The 25545-nt window shown below is 43.2% G+C and overlaps 1 protein-coding gene across 1 annotated transcript in view; it reads right to left on the bottom strand.

Moving 5' to 3' along the window:
• ADCY1 (adenylate cyclase 1) overlaps window positions 1-25545 on the bottom strand; it is a 452328-nt gene that overhangs the window by 33199 nt on the left and 393584 nt on the right. Inside the window, 2 exon segments of the mRNA XM_007944142.1 lie at window positions 21486-21610; window positions 22451-22565. Of these exon segments, the coding sequence (XP_007942333.1) occupies window positions 21486-21610; window positions 22451-22565 (240 nt within the window).

Genomic DNA, 25545 nt, shown 5'->3' with positions numbered 1-25545 from the left:
AGACAGCTCAAGGGGCAGGAATGCATGGAGAGATGGACACTGGAAAGAGATAACTATGGGGAGGAAGTGGGAGGGGAGCTGTCGCATCGTGGTAAACTGTGGTCAATGACATGAGACAAAGTATATGTGAACTGCTGTATGGAAAGTGAATTTGCTCTGTAAATCTTCACCCAAATCACCATAAAATAAACAAACAAACAAACAAAAAGAAAAGAGTGCAAAAACAATGTACAGGCTGAGGAAAAAAAATCATGAAGAATCTGATAAAAGTTTAATTTCTAAATATATATAAAACTTCAACAAATAAAAGACAAATGGTGCAATTAAAAAAGGGCCAAAGGACATGAATAGACACTTAACCAAGAGGACATTGAAATGACCAACAAACATATGAAAAGATGCTTATGATCATTAACCAATAAACCACACACCAAACTCATTGCAGTCGAGTTGACTTTGGCTCAAGCGACCCTTCCTTGGGTTTCTGAGGTGGTATCTCTATGGAAGTAGATTGCCCAATCTTCCTTCCAAGGAGTAGCTGGTGGGTTTGAACCACCAGCCTTCTGGTTAGCCTTCAAATGCCTTAGGCACTGCACCACCAGAGCTCCAAAACTACAATGAGATATCATTTCAGCCCTGCAAAAATGCCATTGATTAAAATTTAAAATGCTGGTAAAACTGTGGGGTGATTGGAACTTTTATCCACTACTGGTGAGAGTGTAAAATGATACAATCACAATGGAAAATGTTATGGTTCTTTCTCAAATAACTAGAAATGGAAATATTTTATGATCTAGCAATATCATTCCTAAATAAATACCCTAGAGATCGAATATTAGGGACAAAAATAGACATATGCACACCTATGTTCATTGCATTCTTAAAGTAGCAAAAAGAGAAAAACTACTGACAGGGAGACTATCTTTGGAAACCATATATCTGATAAGAATCCAGCAACCAAAATATATACATGTATAACTTTGACAATTCAACAGGCAAACGAAAAATAACCAGTCATAAATGGGTAAAAGTCTTGAACAGACATTTCACCAAATTTCATTTACAACATTCAGATGGCCACCAAAGACAAGAAAAGATGCTCATCATCATCAGCCTTCAAAGTGATGCAAATCAAAGCCACAATGAGATACTATTTCACTCCCACTAGGATAGATAAGATTAAAAAACAAACAAACAACAACAACAAACATCCTGAAAACAAATGTTGACAAGAATGCAGGTAAAATAGAACCTTTAGCCATTGCTGTTGGGAATGCAAAGTGGCACATAGCCTTTGTAAAAAACACTGTAGCAGTTCTCAAAAAACTAAAAATAGAACTACCATATGAACTAGCATTTCAGCTCCCAGGTTTATACCTGAAAGACATGAAAGCAGAGACTCAAACAAACACTTGTACACCAATGTTCATTATGGCACTATTCACAATAGCCAAAAAGTGGAGACAATCTAAATATACCTATTAGTAGACAAATGGAGAAGCAAAATATGGTACATACACGTAATGGACTATTCTTCATCAAGCAGAATAAATGAAGTCTTGATATACCCTACACTATGGATGGAGCTTGAATACATTATGCTGAGTGAACTAGGTCAATCACAAAATGACAGACATTAGTTTGCTTGTATGGATGTGCAGGCATGTGAGTTTGTATGGATGGATTATATAAAAAAGTAAGAATAGGTAAATGTATAGAGACTAAAATTTACTAATGATTACCAGAAGTAGGAAGGATAGTGTAAAGGGGATATAATGGTAATGGAAATATTGCATCGAATAAGGGGAGGGTTGCACAATTGCTTTCAATAAGTTGTACACCTGTAAAAAGTTGAATTGGCAAAAGTTGTGTGGTAGATATATTTACAACAAAAAGAAAAAGAGTAGCCGGTGAAGGTGCTTATGCACAACCAAACACTTTAGGGATTTGATTCCTTAGTTTGGAGGTTTAGGGCCATGGTTTTATGCGAAATACCAGTTAATTGGCTCAATGTGCTTAGTCTTCCTGTTCTACATCCTAGTTTATTTCATAGTATTTGTCATCCTAAGAGCTTGCAAGTGGCCATCTAAGGCACAATAATTGTTCTATATGCAACTGGAGGAACAGAGAAAGAAGGAGAGTCAGGAATAGGAGAAAGATATGGAATATGTGGCTAATTACCTCCATGCACAGCTGTTTCCTTTGCATTGAGACTAGAAGCACTGGATGCTGTCTGGCTACCATTACTGAACATGCTGAACAAAAATTCCATAGACAAATCCTGATCAAAAGAGAGAAAACATAGTACAGAATTTCAAATTCTCAGGGATTCCACACTTTCTGGAGCCATGTAAGGTGGATAAATTCTTGAAACTCTTGCCCTGAGATTATCTTTAAACTGCAAGCCAAAATTATACCATGAAGTCTTAAAGCCAAATAATAGTTTAAAAAAACCCCAAAAAACTAGGAAAAAATGTCTGCTTGCACATTATGCTCTTTTAAGAACTAGCTATATAGGATGAAACTGACAACAGCAACTCGCAAGATTAGGGAACATCAAGTTTATATTAATAAGGGAAAAATAACTCAGAAAAGGAGGGATAGAATAGTTGTACAACTCAAATAATGTTGTATATGTAGCCACTGTTGAGTTTTGTTTTGCTATGTATATTCTCAACAAAAAACTAAAGAAAATTTAAGAAAAAAAGATTGAAACTACCTAAGTGTCCATCATTGGATGATAAACAAAATGTAGTACATACATACAACAGGAATACTATGTAGCTATAAACAATAAGGTAAGGGAAAAGCCTCCAGGCAGGAAGTAGGAAGCCAGGGTTGATGGCCAGAAGAGGCTTTCCCCCAGGCAGGAAGTGGGAAGCGAGGGCTGACAGCCAGAACAGGTAAGGGGAGAGCCCCCAGGCAGGAAGCGGGAAGCCAGGGCAGAAGGCTAAACAGTAAGGGAAGAGGCCCCAGGCAGGAAGCAGGAAGCCAGGGCCAACAGCTGGAACAGGTGAGGGGAGAGCCCCAGGCAGGAAGTGGGAAGCAAGGGCCAATAGCCAGAACAGGTAGGGGGAATTCCTGGAAGTGAGTGGAGCAATTTGGAACAGCTAAGGGGAACACACTTCTCTGTCAGTTTGTCATACTGTGGTGGCTTGCGTGTTGCTGTGAGACTGGAGGTTGTGCCACTGGAGTTTCAAATACCAGGATGGTTGCCCATGGTGGACAGGTTTCAGCAGAGCTTCCAGACTGACACAGACTTGGAAGAAGGAAGAGGCCATCACTTCTTAAAGAACTGGTCAGCGAAAACCTCATGAATAGCAGTGAAACACTGTCTGATACAATGCCAGTAGATGAGCCCCTCAGGTTGGAAGGCACTCAAAATAAGACTGGGAAAGAGCTGCCTCATCAGAGTAGACTCAACCTTAATGATCTGATAAAGTAGAGTTTTTGGGCCCTCCATTTGCAGATGTGGCATGATTCAAAATGAGAAGAAATGGCTAAAAAACATCCATTAATAATTAGAACATGGGAAGTACGAAATACCAATGTAAGAAAAGTGGAAGTTGTCAAAAATGAACTGGAACACATAAAGATTGCTATCCAAGGCATTATTGAGCTGAAATGGACTGGTTTTGGCCATTTTGAATCAGACAACCATATGATCTATGCCGGGAATTACAAATTGAAGAGGAATGGTGTGGCATTCATCATCACAAAGAATGTTTCAAGATCTATCCTGAAGTACTGTGCTGTCAATGATAGGATAATATCAATACTCCTACAAGGAAGGCCAGTTAATACTACTATTATTCAAATTTATGCACCAACTACCAAAGCCAAAGATGAGGAAATTGAAGATTTTTATCAGCTTCTGCAGTCCGAAATTGACTGAACATGCAATCAAGATGTGCTGATTATCACAGGTGATTGGAATACAAAAGTTGGAAACAAAGAAGAATCACCAGTAGTTGGAAAATTTGGCCTGGGTCGAAGCTGTACTGAAGGAAGTGGTGAAAAACAAGGCTTCAGGAATTGACAGAATACTCACTGAAATGTTTCAGCAAACAGATGCCATGCTGGAGGTATTCACTTAGTTATGCCAAAAGATTTGGAAGACAGCTACCTGGACAATTGACTGGAAGAGATACATATTTGTATCCATTCCAAAGAAAGGTGATCCCACTGAATGTGGAAATTATCGAACAATATTGTTAATATCCCATGCAAGTAAAATCTTACTGAAGATAACTCAAAAATGGTTGTAACAGTATATTGACAGAGAACTTCCAGAAATGCAAGCTGGATTCAAAAGAGGATGTGGAATGAGGGATATCATTGCTGATGTCAGATGGATCTTGAGTGAAAACAAAGAATACCAGAAAGATGTTTACTTGTGTTTTATTGACTATGCAAAAGCATTCAATTGTGTGGATCATAACAAATTATGGATTACATTGAGAAGAATGGGAATTGCAGAACACTTAATTGTACTCATGAGGAACTTGTACACAGATCAGGAGGCTGTCATTGGAATAATGACATTGTTGCTTAAACAATGCATTTTTTAAAATCAGGAAGGGAGTACGTTAGCATTGTAATCTTTCACCATACTTATTCAATCTGTATGATGAGCAAATAATCCAAGAAGCTGGACTATTTGAAGAGCATGGCATAGGATTGGAGGAAGTATCATTAACAACCTGCAATGTGCAGATGACACAACTTTGCTTGCTGAAAGTGAGGATGACTTGAAGCACTTACTGATGAAGATTAAAGACTACAGTCTGCAGTATGGATTACACCTCAATATAAAGAAAACAAAAATCCTCACAACAGGACCAATAAGCAGCATCATGATAAATGGATAAAAGACTGAAGTTGTCAAAGACTTCATATTACTTGTTTCTACAATCAACACCAATGGAAGCAGTAATCAAGATATCAGTCGATATATAGCACCAGCCAAATCTGCTGCAAAAGACCCCTTTCAAGTGCTGATGAGCTGAGATATCTCCTTGAAGACTACCATGTGCCTGACATAAGCCATGGCATTTTCAATTGCCTCATGTGCATGTGAGAGCTGGACAATGAATAAGGAAGACCAAAGAAGAGTTGATGCTTTTGAGTTGTGGTGTTGGCAAAGAATGCGGGAAGAACCATGGACTGCTAAAAGATCTAACAAATGTGTCCTGGAAGAAATGCAGCCTGAATGCTCCTTGGAAGTGAGAATGACTGGTCTTTGTCTCACCTAATTTGTCATAAGAAGGGAACATTCCCTGGAGAACGCTATCATACTTGATAAAGTGGAGGGTTAATGAAAAAGGGGAAGGCCCTCAACAAGATGGATTGACACAGGGGCTACAATGCATTGACTCAGGTATAGCAAGGATTGTGGGGCTGTCACAGGACTTGGCAGTGTTCCGTTCTGCTGTTTATAGGGTTGGTACGAGTTGGAGATGGCCCCTAACAACAACATAAAGAATAATGATGAGTTCACCAAATATATTATAATGTGGATTAATTTAGAGGACATTAGGTTGAGTTAAAAAAGTCAATTACAGAAGACAAGAATAGGTCTTCCTATACCTACGAAAACCATGTTCATTGGTGGTTACCAGGGATGGGGGACTCACTCCTCTCTGATGTTTTTGGTGATGGGAAAGGCAATACTGAAAGGGGATAAAGGATACACAACCTGACTGAGGTAAATGATGACACTAAAAAGTACACAATAATAAGGGATGTTTTTGGTAAATGCGATAACATACAAAATTTTGTAACAACAGCAATAATAATAAAAAAATATAAGTGTGGTTACATAGGTATATATATATGCATGTACATGTTTATGAAGGCACATGTGTGTATATATGGGAGCACATATAGGTGTATCTATAAGCACATGTATATGAACGTATGTGTGTAAAGCATATATATATATATATATATATACAAACACATTAAAGCACACTAAAGCACATAGCAAGCACCAAACCCACTGCCTTTGAGTCAATTCTGACTCATAGCAACCTCGTAGGACAGACTAGGACTGACTCATAGGGTTTCCAAGGCTGTAATCTTTATGGAAGCAGACTGCCTCATCTTTCTGCTGTGGAGCAGCTGGTGGGTTTGAAGTGCCAATCTTCTGGTCAGCAGCTGAATGTGGTAACCACTATGCCACCAGAGCACAATTACAGATATTTCCTAGACATAACCAAATACTTCGTCGGATTGTTTTACAGGATTTGAAGGCTTAGGATCACAATCTCATGAGACAACTTGGTCAGTTGGCATAACACTGAACTTTATGTTCCTCATCCTAGTTTGGTAAGTAGTGTCTGAGGTCTTAAAAGCTTGTGAGCAGCCATCTAAATACATCTATTTATCTGGAGCAAAGAGAAAGCAGCAAAGACCCAGTGAAGAAACTAGTATACAGGACTAATACAAAAGCTCACTGCTGTGGAGTTGGATCCAACTCATAGCGACCCCTCCTTGGGTTTCCCAAGGCAGTATCACTATGGAAATAGATTGCCCCACCTTCCTTCTGAGGAGTGGCTGGTGGGTTTGAACTACCAGCCTTCTGGTTAGCAGTCAAATGCCTTAGGCACTATGCCATCAGAGATCCTGTATATAGGACTAATAGCCTACATGAACCATGCCTCAAATATCCTGAGAACAGAAGAACTAGATGGTGCTCAGTTACCATTATCGACCATTCTGACCAGTAACACACCACTGATGGTCCTAGGTTAAAAAACAAAAACAAAACAAAACACCTCTCTGCCATTGAGTTGATTCTGACTCATAGTAACTCCCTTCGTGTTTCTGAGGCTGTAAATCTTTACAGAAGGAGATTGCCCTACTTTTCTTCCATGGAGCAGCTGGTGGGTTTGAATCACTGACCTTCTGGCTAGCAGCCAAATACCTTATCCACTACACCACCAGAACTCCTTGATAGAATGGGAAAAAAATGCAGAACAAAGCTCAAATTCTTAAAAAATGCCAGACTTACTGGGCTGGTAGAGATTATTGTCCCAAAATACCCTTTAAACTTTGTACTAAAACCACACCCAGAGGTCATCTTTCAGATAAGTAACAGATTAGCCCATAAAATAAACACTATCACAATGTGCTCCTTTAAAAAATTAAATGAAACCAAATGGTCAACACTTATCTTAAAGCGAAAATGAAAATGTAAGAGGGAGACAGGGCCAAGGAAGCTAGATTAATGGAAATGGAACAACCAGAGCAGAAATAATTGTGAAAAATGTAACTGAACAATATGTATAGAAATTTTTAAAGGAGAACCTGTGTAAACTTTAACCAAAGGTACAATAAAACATTTTATAAAAAACAAGAGAGTGGAATGGTTAAGAAAAAAATGGGTAATGCTCAATTTCTTCAGGATGCTCTCTTCAATTATGGCCCCAAAGACTGCTGACCCTTTAACCACCAAAGATCTTCATTTAGGGCACCCTGGGGATTAGAGTTGCCCAAGCTTTCAACTGTACCCCATTCCCCAGTAGGAACATAATGAGCCACAAATGGCATGTGTGAAACTTGAGCAAGAGATTAGCATACTGTAAAGGGGAGACAGACACCCTTCCCTAAAAGTCTCCCCCCACCAAAAGAAAAAAGTCACTACAGAGATGTTGCCTCTAAGACAAAATTACATAATTTATTGCAATAAGATTCTGCTTTTCCCTCCCACAGTTTGTCAGTTCAAAGTCAATGAAATATGGGCTTTCCTCAACCTCCTCAGCTCTAGCATAGTACATTTACAAAGTCTCTTGAGATTTACCATTTGTGTGAAGCCTTTCATTTCATTGCTGTCATCTTATTTTGTGAGGAGTTAAAGGTACTACAATATCTAAATAACTGCACAGAGACACAAAGGAGAAGCTGCAAGCACCACTTCACTCCCTACAACACACAGTCCTCCTTATAGAATGGGGCCTGTGTCTGGGGTGAGGAGTGGGCTCCTTTGTCTGTCTAGACCTCTAGATGCTCACACTGCCTAGATGCCCCCATGCTTTCCTGGCCTGTGATTCTCACCATAGGTCTTAGTAGGTGTGTGAGATGTCAGTGGCAGGCCTGGGAAAGGAGATGTGTCAGGAATTCCATGAGGAGGAGAACCTCAGTGAGAGCCACCTCAGAGAGGAGAGAAGAGCCACAGAGCTTAGCACCATGCTGGTGGATGGCCACACCAGGAGGCCCTTTGAAAGCAGATGAGGTGGTGGAGCCAGGGGATATAATAGAGACTCCTCACCTCCTCCAAGATGAGCGGCTGAGGGGACATCTGTGTGAGCACCATTGAGCTTGGGGAGCACCACAGTTGCTCGCCAGTTGGTGCAACACCTATTCTACCCCAGGCATACTGGGGCTGGGGCTGGGTAGGGGTGGACAAACTAGTGAGCTCTAGTCTGGTGGGGACAGGCTATACAAGAAGCTAGCAGTATAGCAGGGGTGTTTGGGACCTAAGCAGGGGCCACTGCCAGACATACTGTGTAACAGTAGTATGGGAATGAAGCCCCAGGCAGGCCCATAAGCCTTGCATGTACAAAGTTGAGGAGTAGAGATCATGGGGTAAGAGAGAGGCAGAGAAGAGTTCTGAGCAGGAAGCAAGTTACTTGGGTCTGGGTTCCAAAAGAGAAGTTCAGCAGTGAAGCTGAACAGAGGAAGGATGGATAAAGGAATGAGTGCATGCCCATCAGGTCCCCTTGAGAACAATCAGCCTTGGAGGAAGCTGAAGAACAGTGCATGGCTAAGATCATCCTAAGAGAATGCCTGACTAAATATACACTGTATGCATAAAAATAAAGTTCTGATATACACCACAACATAGTTGAACCTGGAAAGCACTATGCTGAGTGAAATAAGTTAGTCACAAAAGTACTAACACTGCATGATTCCACCATATGAAATGTCTAGAATACACAAATGAATAGTCACTTATGTTTATTAGTTGTTACCAGTGGCAGGAGGGAGGAGGAAAGGGGGACTCAGTGCTTAGGGGACATAGAGCTTGTAAAGAGTAATGGAAATATTTGGAAATGGATAATGGTGTGTGTTAGACTGGGTTCACTAGAGAGAAAAAAAAAAAGTAAAGCTCATATATAGAGAGAGAAAGAAAAATTTATCTTAGGAAAATGGCTCACACACTTATAGATGATGGCAAGTCCAAAGTTCTTGGATCAAATGTCAAGCTGGATGCTTTTCCCGACACACATCTACAGGGGCTGAGGAGCTCAAGGTTGGCAGGCAGTATACTGGTTGTTGACTCCAACGAATGACGAATCCAAGGTCTCCAGACTAAATGGTGGATTGCTTTCTCACAGACAGTTGTAGGCAGCACAACAGAATCCCAATCCACAGAAGAGTGTCTCTTTTCCCAGAATGTCCATAAATATACTGGAAGCAGGCCACACCCCTAGAGAAACTCCCTTTCAATGGACTGGCTGCTCAAAACATAGTCATCTGATTCCATCATGGGAATAACCACTTATAACTGCCTAAACCACACAGTATTGTGGTCTAGCCAAGTTGACACACAGCTCCAACTATCACAGTCCACCACTTGTCAACTTGGCAGTTGTACACATCTTCTTAACCATATATAATCTCTAAATATGGACAATTATAAAGTCATATTTGCACCTAACATGATATGTTAACACACTTACAATCAAAACTCATTAACCTTATTTACATTTCACAGTTCACAACAGAAGGAAACAAAAATATTTGATGCACATATACAGTGAAGAAATATAACCATCACAGTCCTTGTTTCTGCAACTTGTCATGTGGTTGTAGCTGATATTCAGAACTACCATCTTTCACCACCTATTCTGCATTTCCCTTGCCCTCAGCAACACCTCAGCTGGTCGTGGTTCTTTGCCTGGTGGGGTGACCCAAACCTTCATTCCTGAAGGGTGTGGGCCGTTAGCAGTCATATCAGAATTGAGTTGTTGTAATTTTCCATGGACTTTAAACACTGGGTAGTACTAAGAGACATCCTAAAGAATCCCTTGTATTCCAGACATATTATTCTTTACCTCCATTATGTAATGTCAATCCAATTTCCCCTTGGTAATGAAGATCTATCACACTAGATAGTACAGCAATGCCCTTCTTTGTCTGTTGATCCAAAGGCATGAGGAAGCCACAATAGCCAAGTGGCATTCTTAATTTCCAGTTCAATGCAATCAGTATTGTGTCTTCAGGTGGGAGTATTCCTCCCTTTGGGACTAAGATCTCCAGACCCACAGAGCATAGGGTAGCAGGAACAGGAAGCAAGAATTTTTTGAGTGGGTCACTAGTGGTAATAGTGAGTGGTACCACTCCCGTTTCCACCCCTTGGTTCCTGGACCCATGAATCCTGGCTATTGGAGAAACAGAACCATATATTGGATGCTGGTTTAGAGCATATACAGCCTCCTGGAGAACATTGCCCCAACCCTTCAAGGTATTGCCACCTAGCTAGGACTGTAATTGTGTTTTCAGGAGGCCATTCCATTGGTACATCAATCCAGCTGCCTCAGGATGATGGGGAACATGGTAAGACCAGTGAATTCCATGAGCATAAGCCCATTGCTGCACTTCATTTGCTGAGAAGTCAGTCCCTTGATCTGAAGCAATGCTATGTGGGATACCATGATGGTTGATAAGGCATTCTGTAAGTCCATGGATGGTAGTTTTGGCAGAAGCACTGCATGCAGGGAAGGCAAATCCATATCCAGAATAAGTATCTATTCCAGTAAGAACAAAATGCTGTCCTTTCCATAATGGAAGTGGTCCAATGTAATCGATATGCCACCATGTTGCTGGCTGATCACCCTGAGGAATGGTTCAATATTATGGACTCAGTGTTAGTCTCTGCTGCTGACAGGAGCCAAATAAGCCTTGGTAAGTGGAAATTCATGTTGCTGAGCCCATACAAAACCTCCATCCCTGCCACCATGGCCACTTTGTTCATGAGCCCATTGAGCAATGACAGGAGTAGCTGGGGAAAAAGGATGGTTGGTTTCCACTGAACGTGTCATCTTATCCACCTGATTTGTTAAAGACCTCTTCTGCTGAGGTCACCTTTTAGTGGGCATTCACATGAGACACAAATATCTTACTCCTTTGGCCCATTCAGAGAGATCTATCTACATACCTCCTCCTCATACATCCTTATTACCAATCTTCCAATTATGCTCCTTCCAAGTCCCAGACCACCCAGCCAAGCCATTAGCCACAGCCCAAGAATCTGTATACAATCACACATCTGGCCATTTCTTATTCCCTGCAATGTGAACAGCCATATGCATGGCTCGGAGTTCTGCTCATTGGGAGGATTTCCCTTCACCACTGTCCTTCAAGGAAGTCCCAGAGAGGGAATGCAGTGCTGCTGCTGTCCATTTTTTAGTGGTGCCTGCATATCACACAGAACCATCTGTAAACCAGGCACAAGTTTTCTCGTTCTCAGTCAATTGCTCATAAGGAACTCCCCCATGAAGCCATAGGTGCAGACTGGGAGAGGGAAGGTAATGTGGCTGCAGTGGACACCATAGGCATTTGGGCCACTTCCTCATGCAACTTACTTGTGCATTCAGGTCCTGCTCGAGCCAGATCTCTGATATACCACTTCCATTTAATGATGGAGTGTTGCTGTGCATGTCCAAATTTATGACTCTGTGGGTCAGACAACACCCAGTTCAAGATGGGCAGTTCAGGCCTCATGATGACTTAGTGGTCCATGGTTAGGTGTTCAGTCTCTACTAAAGCCCAGTAACAAGCCACAAGCTGTTTCTCAAAAGGAGAATAGTTATTTGCAGGGGAAGGTAGGGCTTTGTTCCAAAATCCCAAGGGTCTGCATTGCGATTCACCAAGAGGGACCTGCCAAAGACTCCACACAACATCTCTATCTACTACAGACACTTCAAGCACCATTGGATCAGCCAGATCATATGGCCCAAGTGGCAGAGCAGCCTGCATGGCAGCCTGAACCTGTTGCAGAGCCTTCAGTTGTTCTGGGCCCCATTCAAAAGGAGCAGCTTTCTGACTCATTTGATAAATAGGCCACAGCAACGCACCCAAATGAGGGATATGTTGCCTCCAAAATCCAAAGAGGGCCTCGAGACGTTGTGCCCCCTTTTTAGTTGTGGTGGAAGCCAGATACAATAACTTATCCTTCACTTTAGTAGGAATATCTCGACATGCCCCACACCATTGGACCCCTAGAAATTTCACTGAAGTGGAAGGTGCCTGAATTTTTTTGGGTTAATTTCCCAACCTCTATTATGCATATGTCTCACCAGTAAGTCTAGAGTCATTGATACTTCTTCCTTACTAGGTCAAATCAGCATAATATCATCAATATAATGGACCAGTGTGCTGTCTTGTGGAAGGGAATGGCAATCAAGATCCCTACAGCTAAATTATAACATAGTGCCAGGGAGTTGATATACTCCTGAGGAAGGACTGTAAATGTATACTGTTGGCCTTGCCAGCTGAAAGCAAACTGCTTCTGATGGTCTTCTGAAATTGGTATAGGAAAAAAGGCATTGGCCAGATCAATAGCTGCATACCAATTACAAGGAGATATACTAATTTGCTCAAGCAATGAAACCACATCAGGAACAGCAGCTGTAATTGGAGTCACCACTTGATTAAGTTTACAATAATCTACTGTCATTCTCCAAGATCCATCTGTTTTTTGCACAGGCCAAATAGGTGAATTAAATGGGGATGTGTTGGGAATCACCACCCCTGCATCCTTCAAGTCCTTGATGGTGGCAGTAAGCTCTGCAACCCCTCCAGGAATGCGGTATTGCTTTTGATTTACTTTTTGTAGGTAGTGGCAGTTCTAATGGCTTCCACTTGGCTTTTCCTACCATAATAGCCCTTACTCCACATGTCAGAGACTCAATGTGGGAATTCTGCCAATTGTTCAGTATATCTATTCCAATTATGCATTCTGGAAGTGGGAAAATCACTACAGGATGGGTTCGGGGACCCACTGGACCCACTGGACCCACTGTGAGATGCACCTTAGCTAAGACTCCATCAATAACTTGATCTCCATATGCCCCCACTCTGACTGGTGGGCCACAATGACACTTGGGTTTCCTGGAATTAGTGTCAGTTCAGAGCCAGTGTCCAGCAATCCCCAAAAAGTCTGATTATTTCCTTTTCCCCAGTGAACAGTCACTCTCGTAAGAGGCCTCAGATCTCTTTGGGGGAGGCTAGGAGAAAGACTAACATTATAGATTTTTGGCAATGTAGTGGGGTCCTTCCTCAAAGGGACCCAGTCCCAGCCTCCCCTCATTCAAGGGGATGTGGGTCTGTAAACTGATTCAAATTTGGGAATTGATTGAGAGCCTGTGACTCTGTACTCTGGTGATTCAATCTAAGCTTCTATTCACGTGACCTAGAATTCTTCTGTCACAGATAAAGTAAATATTTAGTAGGTTTGCCATCTATTTCACTACTAGGAACACCATGTGCAAGAAGTCAATGCCATAATTTCACATGAGTCAGAGTATTCTGATTACTGTTCTAACTCTGCTGTCCATTATGGTAACCATGCCCACTTTGCCTTGTCAATTAACTGCTGCCACTTGGCCCCTACTACCACAGGGTCCAATCAGCCCCATCGTAGTTAAGTGTCTTAGTTCAATTAGGGCAGTTCCCACTGTCAAATCAGTTTTACATAAAATAGCAATCACAGCAGTCTTCAAGGATGCTGGAGCTCCCTTCACAAATTTATTCCTCACTGTACTGGTGAATGGCATGTTTCCTGGACTTTCCATTTCTGGCTCTAGGGGTCTAATCTGATAGATCCATTCTAATAGGCCAATTTCCCTAAGCCTCTGGATACCTTCTTCTACATTATACCAAGGCAGATCTGGTACTTCAACTTGACTTAAGGTAGGGCACTGCATAATCCATGCTTCAGTTAGCCAACCAAATAAACTATTAGATCCTTTCTTAACTTCTTGAGCTGAAACACTGAATGAAGAATAATCCATATTAGTGGGCCTAAATCAAAAACTCAGTCTGATCCAGTCTTACATTCTTTGCACCATTATCCCACACCCTCAGTAGTCAATACCATATATATTCTCCAGGTTTCTGTCTGTACATGTTAGCAAAATTAAGTAGGTCTTTTCGGGTGTAGCATACCACCTCCTCAGTCACACTTTCTATTTCACCTTTTGGGGCTCACTTGAACTCAACTTTAGTTATAGGTCTAGCAGCAACAATGGGTGGTTGAGGCAGTTCCTGAGAACATTCATGAATGTCTTCTATGGCCTCTGCCTCAGGCAATGACCCAGCAGGAACAGTTGGGCTAATACCATCAAACTGAGGTGGAGGGGATAATGGCTTTACAGTAATCCGTCCAGATGGGAGGGATTGAACAGAGTTTACAGGCTCCATATCCTGATCATCCTGACTATCTGCCCATGTGTCCCCATCCCAGGTTTCAGGATCCCATTTTTTTCCCAATCAGTGCCCTCACTTTAACTTCAGACACCATTCTGGGTTGGTAATTTAATTGGCATTGTAATTGAGCCACCCTTACAGTAAGAGTCTGGGTTTGGTTTTCAGCAATATCAGCTCTGTTACTAGAAGAATTAAGGCTTTCTTTCAGAGCACAACTGGAAACCCTGAGGTCTTTTATGTAGTGCTTAAGCCATGACTCAGCAGCCCTGAGCTCATCTTGTTCTTTCACCACTTTGTCTACTATAAGTAGGACTAACCAACCAGCTGCCTTATACTCCTCATGCTGACAAAATTGCAGAAAAGTATCAAATATGTGATCACCCAGAGCCTCACTTCTCACAAGTACTTGATCTATTGGTGGTGCTATTTTGCATATTAATGTTGCCACCTCATGCCATGGATTAGCAGGGCCCTCTTTACTAACAGAGGCAGGGTCACCAGTGTCTTTACCATTAATCAAATTGGAGAACCAATTTAGGAAACCCATCCTTATGATTTTTTCTGTCTGTCTAGAAACAATCTCAGTACCAAATGTGTTATACTGGGTTCTCTAGAGAAACAAAACCAGTAAAGCTTATATATAGAGAGAGAGAAAGAGAAATTTATCTTAGGAAAATGGCTCACACACTTATAGAAGCTTGCAAGTCCAAAGTTCTTGGATCAAACGTCAAGCTGGAGGCCTTTCTCGACTCATGCAGCTGCAGGGCCTGAGGAGTTCAAGGTTGGCAGGCAGCATACTGGCTGTTGACTCCAATGAATGATGAATCTAAGATCTCCAGGCCAAATGGTGGATTGTTCATTCACAGACAGTTGTAGGCAGCACAACAGAATCCCGATCCACAGAAGAGTGTCTCTTTTCCCAGAATGTCCATAAATATACTGGAAGCAGGCCATACCCCTAGGGAAACTCCCTTTCAAGGACTGGCTGCTCAAAACATAGTCATCTGATTCCATCATGGGAATAACCACTTACAACTGCTTAAATCACACAGAATTGTGGTCCAGCCAAGTTGACACACAGCTCCAATTATCACTTGGTGACAGATGAATGACATGATAAACATAATTGATGTCACTGAATTTGTGCATGTAAAAAATGATAAAATGGCAATGTGTTGTTACATAGATATTTACCACAATTAGAAAAGGAAAGACATACATTCAATTCAATCCAAATCAGATACCATCAACATTCTTTAAGGATATGGAAAAACCAATCACTAACTTTATATGGAAAGGAAAGAGCCCTCAGATAAGCAAAGTACTACTGAAGAAGAGCAAAGCAGAAGGTCTCACACTCCCAGATTTCAAAACATACTATACAGCCACAGTGGTCAAAACTTCCTGGTATTGGTACAATGACAGACACACAGACAAATGGAATAGAATTGAGAACTCAGAAATAGATCCATTGACCTATAGTCAGCTAATCTTTGACAACAGTGCTAAAATTCACTAAATAGGGAAGAAATTGTCTGTTTAACAAATGGTGTTGGCAAAACTGGATTTCTGTTTGGAGAAAAATGAAACAAGATCTGTACCTCACACCATACACAAAAACTAACTCCAGATGGATCAAAGACTTAAATGTGAAACTTTAAACTATAAAGCCCCTCCAAGAAAAACTAGGGGCAAATTTAGGGGAGCTCTGGTAGCATAGTGGCTAAGGCACTTGATTGCTAACCAGAAGGCTGGCGGTTCAAACCCACCAGCCACTCCCTGGAAGGAAGGTTGGGCAATCCTACTTCCGTAGTGATACTGCCTCAGAAACCCAAGGAGGGGTCTCTATGAGTCAGGGCTGACTCAACGGCACATAACAACAATATATAGCATAAATAGACTATTGAGCATAACCCAAAATGCACAAACAGCAGAAAAGAAACTAGATGAATGGGACCTCCTAAAAATTAAATTTCTATGTACTTCCAAAGTCTTCTACAAATGTGTCAATAGAGAACCTACAGATCGGGAAAAAATATTTGGCAATGATGTATCTGACAAAGGACCTCTAGAATTTATAGAAAACTCCAACAGCTCAAAAAGAAAAAAAACAAATAATCCAATTAAAAAATGGGGAGACACCTCACCAAAGAGGATATTCAGGCAGCCAATAAACATATGAAGAAATGCTCGTGATCATTAGCCATTAGAAAGATGCAAATCAAAACAACAATGAGATACTATCTTGTCCCAGCATAAATGGCAAAGTTCAACAAGACAGAAAATAACAAATGCTGGTGAGGACGTGGAGAGATTGGGACTCTCATACATTGCTGGTGGCACTATCAAATGATACAACCACTGTGGAAAGCAGTATGGTGATTCCTTAAAAAGTTGGAATTAGAAATACTATTTGACCCAGCAATCCCATTACTAGGTATATATACTAAAGAAGTGAGAGCTGGGACAAGAACAGATGTATGCAGAGCTATGTTCATCGCAGCACTATTTACAATAGCCAAAAGATGGAAACAACCTAGGTGTCCATCAGCTGAAGAATGGATAAGCAAACTATGGTACATACACACAAAAATACTATGCAACCCTAAAGAATACATAGAATCTTCAAAACACTTCATAACGTGGATGAACCTGTAGGACACTATGCTGAGTGAAATGAGTAAATAAGTCAGTCACAGAAGGACAAATATTGCATTAGTGTGTTATTGTAAAAAATCAAGGAAAGGTTTATATATGGAAGGAAATTTTCTTTGTTGGTTACCATGGGTGGAGGGGAGGGGAGGAAACACTGTTAGATAGGAAGAGACAAATATTGATTTGGGTGAAGAGAAGGGCAATGTACCAAATGTAAATATCAACACGGTGGCACCAAGGAAGATAAAGACATAGAGAGGTGCATGGGAGTACAGACAACAATGAACCTTTTTGTGCATACAATACTGTGTTGTTAGTGAAGGCAAACATTGATCTATGGGTGGATAGATGGGTGGACAAGTTGAAATATCAGGTATGTCTATGTAGGAGGGAGTGTGCCTATGACCGTGTATAGGGTTGGCAGACAATATTTCTACATGTGTATTTGTATGTTCTGTAAGAATTCTCAGGCATATAGTAGATCTGACAAGGGACAAGGTTGTAGTCACTTCTTGGCCACAGCCAGCTATCCAGAGGGAGTGAATAGTTGGACCTGTGGGTTTAGGACCGTGATTGTAGGAGACATCAAGCTCTATTGTCATAACACTACATAAAAACATTCTTCTACATCCTACTTGGGAGAGTAGTGACTGAGATCTTAAAAGCTTATAAGCAGCCATTTAGATGTAACAATGGGTCTCTCCTTGTCCAGAGCAAAGGCTAATGAAGAAAACCAATGATGCATGGAAACAATTGATCCAAGCAACTAGTACACCATGCAATTCTTAGCTCATATGAGTATAAGACCAGAAGAATTAGATGGTGCCTGGCTACCACTATCAACCACTTGGAGGGGGATCTATGTAGGCGATCCTGGATAGAGTGGGAGAACAATATGGAAAAAAACTCAAAATCATAAAAAGAAAAAAAAAAAGGGAGCAGGTTTGCTGTTCTGATAGAGCCTGTTGGAACTCCTGAGACTATGGCCCCTAGCTACCTTTCAGGTCTGGAATTGAATCCACTACTGTGGCTTCCAGCCAAACAAAAGACAGGTATATGAGCTGAACATTTACATTAAGTAGATACACTCCTTGAAGGGATCAATCAGGGGAGAATAGAAGGGCTGTGTATGCACAGAGAGACAGCTCGGGAGCCCAGGAGTGCATGGTGGGGAAGGACACAGGGAAGAGGTAACTATGGGGAGGAATGGGAGGGGAGCTGTTGTATTGTGGTAAATTTGCAGTCAGTGTCATGAGACAAAAGTGTATGTGAGCTGCTGTATGGAAAACGAATTCACTCTGTAAACTTTCACCCAAATCACAATAAAAATTAAAAAAGTAAGAAAGGAAGGAAGGAAGGAAGGGAAGGAGGGAGGGAGGGAGGCTGAGGGGGAGGAAAGGAGGGAAGAAGGAAGGAAGGAAAAAAGGAAGGAAAGAGAAGTACAAAGAGGTTCTGTGTAGAAGTGTCTGTCTAGGTACTCAGCAGGAAAATAACCTCCTCCTTTGCCATCAAAAGGACTCCTTGCATAACCATTGTGCCATGAAGTGCCATGAAGATTTTAGTCTGTATCTTTTTTAAACTTCTGAATCCAAGGGGCCAACCAGAGTGCCCAAGTCACTGCTGATGGCACTGCTGAAGGCCTGATGGATGGGGGCAAGTGTGAGTGAGCAGAAGACATGGTATTTGCCCAGCTGGGCTATAGTGCCTAAGGCATTTGACTACTAACCAGAAGGCTGGCAGTTCAAACGTACCAGCCACTCCTTGGAAGGAAGACTGGGCAATCCACTTCTGTGGTGATAGCACCTTGGAAACCCAAGGAGGGGTTGCTATGAGTCAGATCTGACTTGATGGCCATAAGTTTGTTTTTGACTTTTGGTGGGCCTTATCCCAGACCTGAGCAGTCACTGTGCTGCTGTAGGGCCTTATTCACAGCAAGGAAAGAACACGCATGTGAGAACAGGGTCTGCAGAAAGACTGAGACTATGTGGACAAGTTGATGGTCCAATGCCTGTGATGGTGCAGTAGTGGCTTATGCTGAGAATTGGGTCATTAGACAACCCTCAATGTTACTGGCCACATGAGTGAGCCAGCCCTTCTGCTGAGCACTTTTGTTGGCTGGCCAACTTCCACTTGTGGTCCTGTCTATAGCCTGTATGCTTAGAGAACAGCCTATAGTCAGAGACTTGGGAGGTCAGGTACCTGGGGAATGGGACACTTGGGGAATGGGGTACTTTTACCCTAGTTCCTGAGACACCTGTAGTACCCAGGCAGGGTGTAAGCAGAGATGAGCAGACATTTACCACAGTGGCCATTGGGACAGGGTGTCAGCTTCACGGACATGCTGAGAGCCTTATCCAACTTTCCTCTACCAGTAGGAACAGAACTAAGTGCCTGCCAAACACCTCCCAGATAGCTTTTAGAGGGCACCATAGCCACAGCCCACACCCCACTAAACTGTCAATAGGGCCCTGGAATTGGGTGTGCACCTTAGCACCTGCCCAACAACACACTGTGCTGGCACAAATATGGGAAGATGGGCTACAAGTGGTCAGAGTCGAGTCATAGGGCTGCTCGGGAGTGGTATAAAGGACTCCAAAAGCCACCTCCTCACAAATGCAGGCCCTGGGCATAAAGGAGACAGGACCTGTGACAGCAGGGCAGCCATATTGGTCACTGATGACATGGCAGGGACAGGCCCTATGACAGCAAGTGGCTTTGGTATAATCTGGGGTGCAGCAGGCATAGACTTTGTGACAGAGGGGGGCCTTACTGGGCATCAAGGATATGGCGGGCATAGGCCCTGTGACAGTGAGTTGCCTCACTATTATTAGGGTTGTGGTGGCGACAGGCCTTGTGACTATAATCAGGGGCATGGTGGGCATGGGCTCTGTGACAGCAGGAGGCCTCAGTATAATCAGAGGTGTGGTAAGAATAGGCCTTGTGATGGTGGGGGCCTCATTGTAATCAGGGGCATGGCAGGGAGAAGCCTTGTGACAGCAGGTAGCCTCAGTGTAATTGAGGGTGTGGTGGGAGAGGCCCAGTTGCAAAGGGGTACTTCACTGTAATCGGGGTGGCAGAGCAGGCCCTGTGACAGAGGGACATAAATGTAATCTAGGGTATGGCCAAGGTAGGCCCTGTGATGGAGGGGTAGCATCAATGCAATCATAAGTGTTGTGTTGCTGCAGGACGAGGAGGTGAAGGGATCTCAGGGATATCTCTCAGATCAGGGCTGTGTTGGGCCTTTTTGCAGAATGAAGTAATGAGAGGGAAAGTCAGCAGGGAGTTCTTGGCAGAGGGACCTGCAGATACTGAGGCATGGAGAACAGTGAGCTTTGGGATTTTAGGGAAGTGATAAGGAGGCTCTTGCATGTAAAGTGTGAGTAATGCTGAGAAGGAGCCAGCAAGTAGTCCTGGGCCAGCTTTTAGACAAACTTGGTGACAAAGAAAGAAACAGCTTCAGGTCCAGAATTGGGAGCATGTGGGTTAAGGGCAGGCAGAAGGCCCTTGGCTCTGTTTGGGAATGACGTCTTGTCCTAGGTGTTCTCTCCCTGCAGTCTTACACAGCCTAGAAGTTCTGGAGAAGACTTTTATTTGTGTCCCATCACAGAAATCAGAGAAATGGATCCTGGTCTGGGGACACAGGAAGACTGGGATGGGGCTGAGACTCTGGACCCCTTACTACTCAACTCACCTGTTTAAATGATTCTCTTAGACTAAGCAATGACCTCTCATGGAAAAGTGCAATTTTGCTGTTTCCCTTCCCTTGTCCCTTCTTGGGGATAGCTCTCAGCAGGCACTGTGCCATGGCCTCAGCTCACTGTGAGAAAGGTCCTTCCTTACCTTGGGAGCACAATGAAAATATGGAGAAAACCCATCCCCTTCTATGGCAGCTGGGCAGGTGGTGCTAGACAGGTTGGGGGTAAGGGGAGCCATCAAGATCCTTTTGCACACTGCTTACCAACACATACATGGTATCTACAGGCTGGCCCCTGACTGTGGCAATGATAATTAACACACAAGCAATCATCTATGGGCTGGCCCAAGATCACAGCAATGATCACCAATGCATACACATCACTGACTGGCCAGCCCTCAGACTGCAGCAACTCATAGTACATGACCAATCAAATAGCAAAATACATCTACCAGAATTCTAGTCATATCTCCTCATAGTAGATGCACTAAAAATCAAAGATATGCACTAAAAGTCACATAGGCATGAGTGGACCATGAGATATCGTAGAAAGCACTGACTTTGTTGCTGGACCACAGCTTCAACCCTGTGGTGCTACTCACTGGCCTCAAGACCTTGGGCAAGCCACTTTACCTTTTAGGTCTGTTTCCTCATCTGTGAAATGGGCACCTCTTTCTTAGGGATCTCTGGTTGAACTGACCTGAATCTTGCCCTGGACTCCAGTGCTGTCCATGCGGCTAGCCACGTTGACTGTATTGCCCCAGATGTCATACTGAGGTCTTCGGGCCCCAATCACCCCAGCCACCACAGGGCCAACATTGATGCCTGTGAACAACAGCAGCAGGGTGGTGTTAGCAGGGAATATGTGGTTAGCACAGCCTGGAAGCCCAATGTGCTTTACTCTGGACAGTGTTCCCCAAGAGAGGGCACTACTCCTCCAAGGTCCTAGAATTCCAGAGCCATCTCATCTAGACCTCTTTCCTAAAGCAAGGACCTCTGCAGCACCATGGTGAGGTGTACCTCTGCAGGTGAATGGCCCTATAGGGAAGCTGCTCCCTCCTAACCTCTAATTAAATTGTGTCTTGGACTATCACAGATTTTTCTGGTAAAACTTTTTGCATTTGAAAAATAAAAAAAAAGAATTTAAAGTTTTATGAACTACTTATAGATACAGTTTTATAAAATCTAAAAAGGAACTTGAACATCAAATATTTTCCCTCCTTATTTTGCAATGAGGGAAGAGGGCCCAGGGAAGACACACACTGTGGTCTGAGTCCACACTGCTGCCCTCTCCCCAACCAGGCCTCCTCCCGGGCTGCCCTATTGCTTCAATGCCAGGTTGCCTGTGCCAGGAGACAGGAATCATTGTCATGCAGCCAAGATGGAATCAGAGGTGCCTCTAAAGTGTCTGAGACAACCTGGAGATTTTTAATGGGTCTCATGGTGAAGCATATTCTCTTACATAACTGGGTTTTAGAAATGACTCTAAAATGTCTGAGACTCTGTGTCCTATAGCTATATCCATGTTATCCGATTGGCACTGTCTCCTGCCTGTGGGACTAGGAACACTACCTTGACCCTGTACCTAGGAGACCCACCAGGAGCCTCGTAGCTACAACATAGGGGTACAATGAAAGTGTTGAATAGGTTAGAGACATGTCTTACCCACACGGAGGACAAAGTCATTGTATGATTGATAGTTGATTTCATCCAGGACATCAAACATCTCAATGGCAAAGTCTGCGAGTATGCTGAGGTGGGAGGTGATGGACTTCTTAGCCTAGGTGGGAGCAGATGGGATAATTAGATTTAGGTGAGATAGGCCCTGGATGATTTTCATCCCCTGGGGATGTATTTTTACCATTCCCCAGGAGTCCCAGTGCACATTATACACCCACTTTACAGGAAGGGACTGCATGAGAGCCTCAAGTATGGAGAGGCAGAGCAGGACTCACCCCAAGGGTGGCCTTCCCCTCCTTACACGGGCCCCACAATTGGGGTGGGACGGAGCAATCAGGGCAGGCAGAAGAACAGATGAGCAGACTCAAGCTCTGCTCCAGGTGTGTGCAACTTTCCCTGGGCCACTGCAGAGTGAGCACAGAATACTGGGAATACACACACAGATTGGGGAACACCTGAGAAGAGCAGCTCTCATGTTGAGATCTATGTTTTTTGGAGAAAGAGGTGTTAAAAGGTGTTTCTTTTCTGAAAAGGTGATAACTGTAGAATTTTCCTTTTAAACATGATGTGAAGGTTTTCTAGTTTTTCTCCTTTAGGAAAATTTTACTAGTCCTCAAAATTGGGAATGAATGCATTTTTCAACCAGTTTCTTGCACTGGACTCTAGAGGTTACTGGGGGTGAGTGTGGGGTGGGGGTGAGAGAGAATCCAATAAATAGCTCTCCGTATCTGAAATAGGAGCCCATCCACACACAGGAGCTCAGGGAGATGGAGAGCAAGTGTGTTCTGAGAGTGCAACCCTAGAGGAAGACCAATTCCACTGTGAGAGCCCTGTGCTCTATGAAGAGCATGCCACAACTGAGATCTCTCCTTTGTTGAGGCTGCAGGAAAGATTAAGAACAAGCTGGGAAGAACAGAAGAGGTCAAGGGGCAGCAGACTGGTCTGAGGTTGAAAATGTGATTATAACTGTGCACATGAATGTGAAAATGGACAAGTTAGAGAAAACCCACCAAGACTTCAGTCAGGGCCCTTCATTCTCCAGGCAGCACTGACACCTCTGCCTTGGCCTGAACAACAGATGCCCCTCAGTCCAAGTTGGCCACCTCCCCCTAGGCTGCTACAGCTTGGAAACAACACAGATTTCCATCTGTGGTAGTTAAAGTTATGTGTCAACTTGTCTGGGCCTGGTTTTGAGTGGCTGGGCAGCTGGATGTAGTTACTTCCCATGAGGAGACTGCTAATCAACTTCATGGTTGAATCTGCTGTGAGCAGCTGAGTAGCCACCTTATGGACGTGGTCTGTTTCCAGTATATAAGGAGAAACTTTGAGAAAGGTCTTCAAGCTTTTTGGCATGCTTGGATCCTGCATTTAGCCATTTTCATTCAGCAGCCTGCCATGTTGCCTACCGATGTTGGGACTGTTTCTGGACATGAACTAGTGGTCTGCCATGTTACACTATAATCTTGGGACTGTGCCATTCTACTTGTTGACCTCAGATTTGTCAGCCTCAGAGCCAGCAGCTGCCTGAGTTAAGAGATGCCTCCAGCTCCAGTGGGCCAGAAGCAAGTGGGAGAGCTGAAGCCCAAGGTTGATGGAACTTCACCCAGACCTAGAGGTGAATTTGGAGCTCTGGCAGCATAGTGCCTAAGGCATTTGACTGCTAAACAGAAGGCTGGTGGTTCAAAGCCACTCCTCGGAAGGAAGTTTGGGCAATCTACTTCTGTAGTGAATATCGCCTCAGAAACCCAAGGAGGGGGTCACTATGATTTGGATCCGACTCAATGACAGTGTTTGGTTGGTTGTTGGTTAGCCTCCTAAACTGTAAGAGAATAAATCTCTATTTGTTAAAACCATCCACTTGTGGTATTTTCTGTTAGAGCAGCATTAGAGAACCAAAACACCTTCCCAAGTGTTCACAAGCCCTTCTACACACAAGGCCTGCTGTAGTTCAGAATGACCAGGGGTAGGAGTGAGTGTTTCCTTTTCCCTCCTCCTGTTTTCATGGTGACATCCCCAGTAGGGTTTGGAATTACCTGAAGTCTGGAGTCCTAGACTGAGGAAGACCATGAGAGAAAGTATATGTGGAGCAGGCACAGGCATCTTATATGTTACTACATATGAACCCAGTCTGTTCTTTTTAACACCAAACCCTGCAGCTGCCTGAGTTAAGAGATTTGAATTAGAATTAGAATTGCTAATATGGAGTCCCCCTGCCCTCCCAGCACACCTTCCCTCCCAGCACACTTTCGCCTCCAATAACTGGATGAAGCAAGCTAGGGAACTCAGACCATCTGCTTGAAGATGTCAGCACCTAGTCCTACTGGGTATTTTTGGTGCAGATGCTCTTCTTTCTCCAATAGCCAGTCCTGATACCACTCAGCTCCATCCATGTGGATAGGCATGAGGAATGACACACACTCTCCAATGGTTAGAGCCAAGAATGTCATCCTAAATGACATGGCCTTTTGCTTCAGGACACTGCCTTTATTTTTCCTTTTTCTTTTTCATTAAAGCTAATGCAACATGCTTCTTAAGGAAAATTCACCAGAAAACACTTTCTCCTCTGGTGTCTCGAGAAGCTCTAGTAGCATCGTGCCTAAGGCATTTGACTGCTAACCAGAGAGCTGGCAGTTCAAACTCACTAGCCACTCCTCAGAAGGAGGGTTGGGCGATCTACTTCTGCAGTGATACCCAAGGAGGAGTTGCTATGAGTTGGATCTGACTCGATTTGTTTGGTTCTGGTATCTTAGGGGATGAACCAGTGAATGCCTTGTCCTGGGAGTCTTGTGAATTCACTGCGCCAGAGCAGTCCTGTTGTCTCCATGAGGTCCTGCAGGACCACCTACTGACAGTCATCACACATGCAATCAATTAAGATGGCTGGGTAGGCCCTAATCTCCCTATGACTAATGTCCTTAGAAGAGGAGAAGAGACACAGAGGGAGGAGGTCATGTAAAAACAAGGCAGAGATTGGAGTGATGCTGCCACATGCCCAGGACAACCTAGGACCACCAGAAATTGGAAGAGGCAATAAATGATTCGCCACTAGAGCCTTTGGAGTGAGTATAACTCTACTGACA

The sequence above is a fragment of the Orycteropus afer genome, unplaced genomic scaffold (assembly GCF_000298275.1).
Source record: "Orycteropus afer afer isolate SDZICR_OR568_19922 unplaced genomic scaffold, OryAfe1.0 scaffold00121, whole genome shotgun sequence".
Taxonomy (NCBI): domain Eukaryota; kingdom Metazoa; phylum Chordata; class Mammalia; order Tubulidentata; family Orycteropodidae; genus Orycteropus; species Orycteropus afer.
Note: the sequence above shows the minus strand (reverse complement) of the source record. Positions and strands in the feature narration are given on the sequence as shown.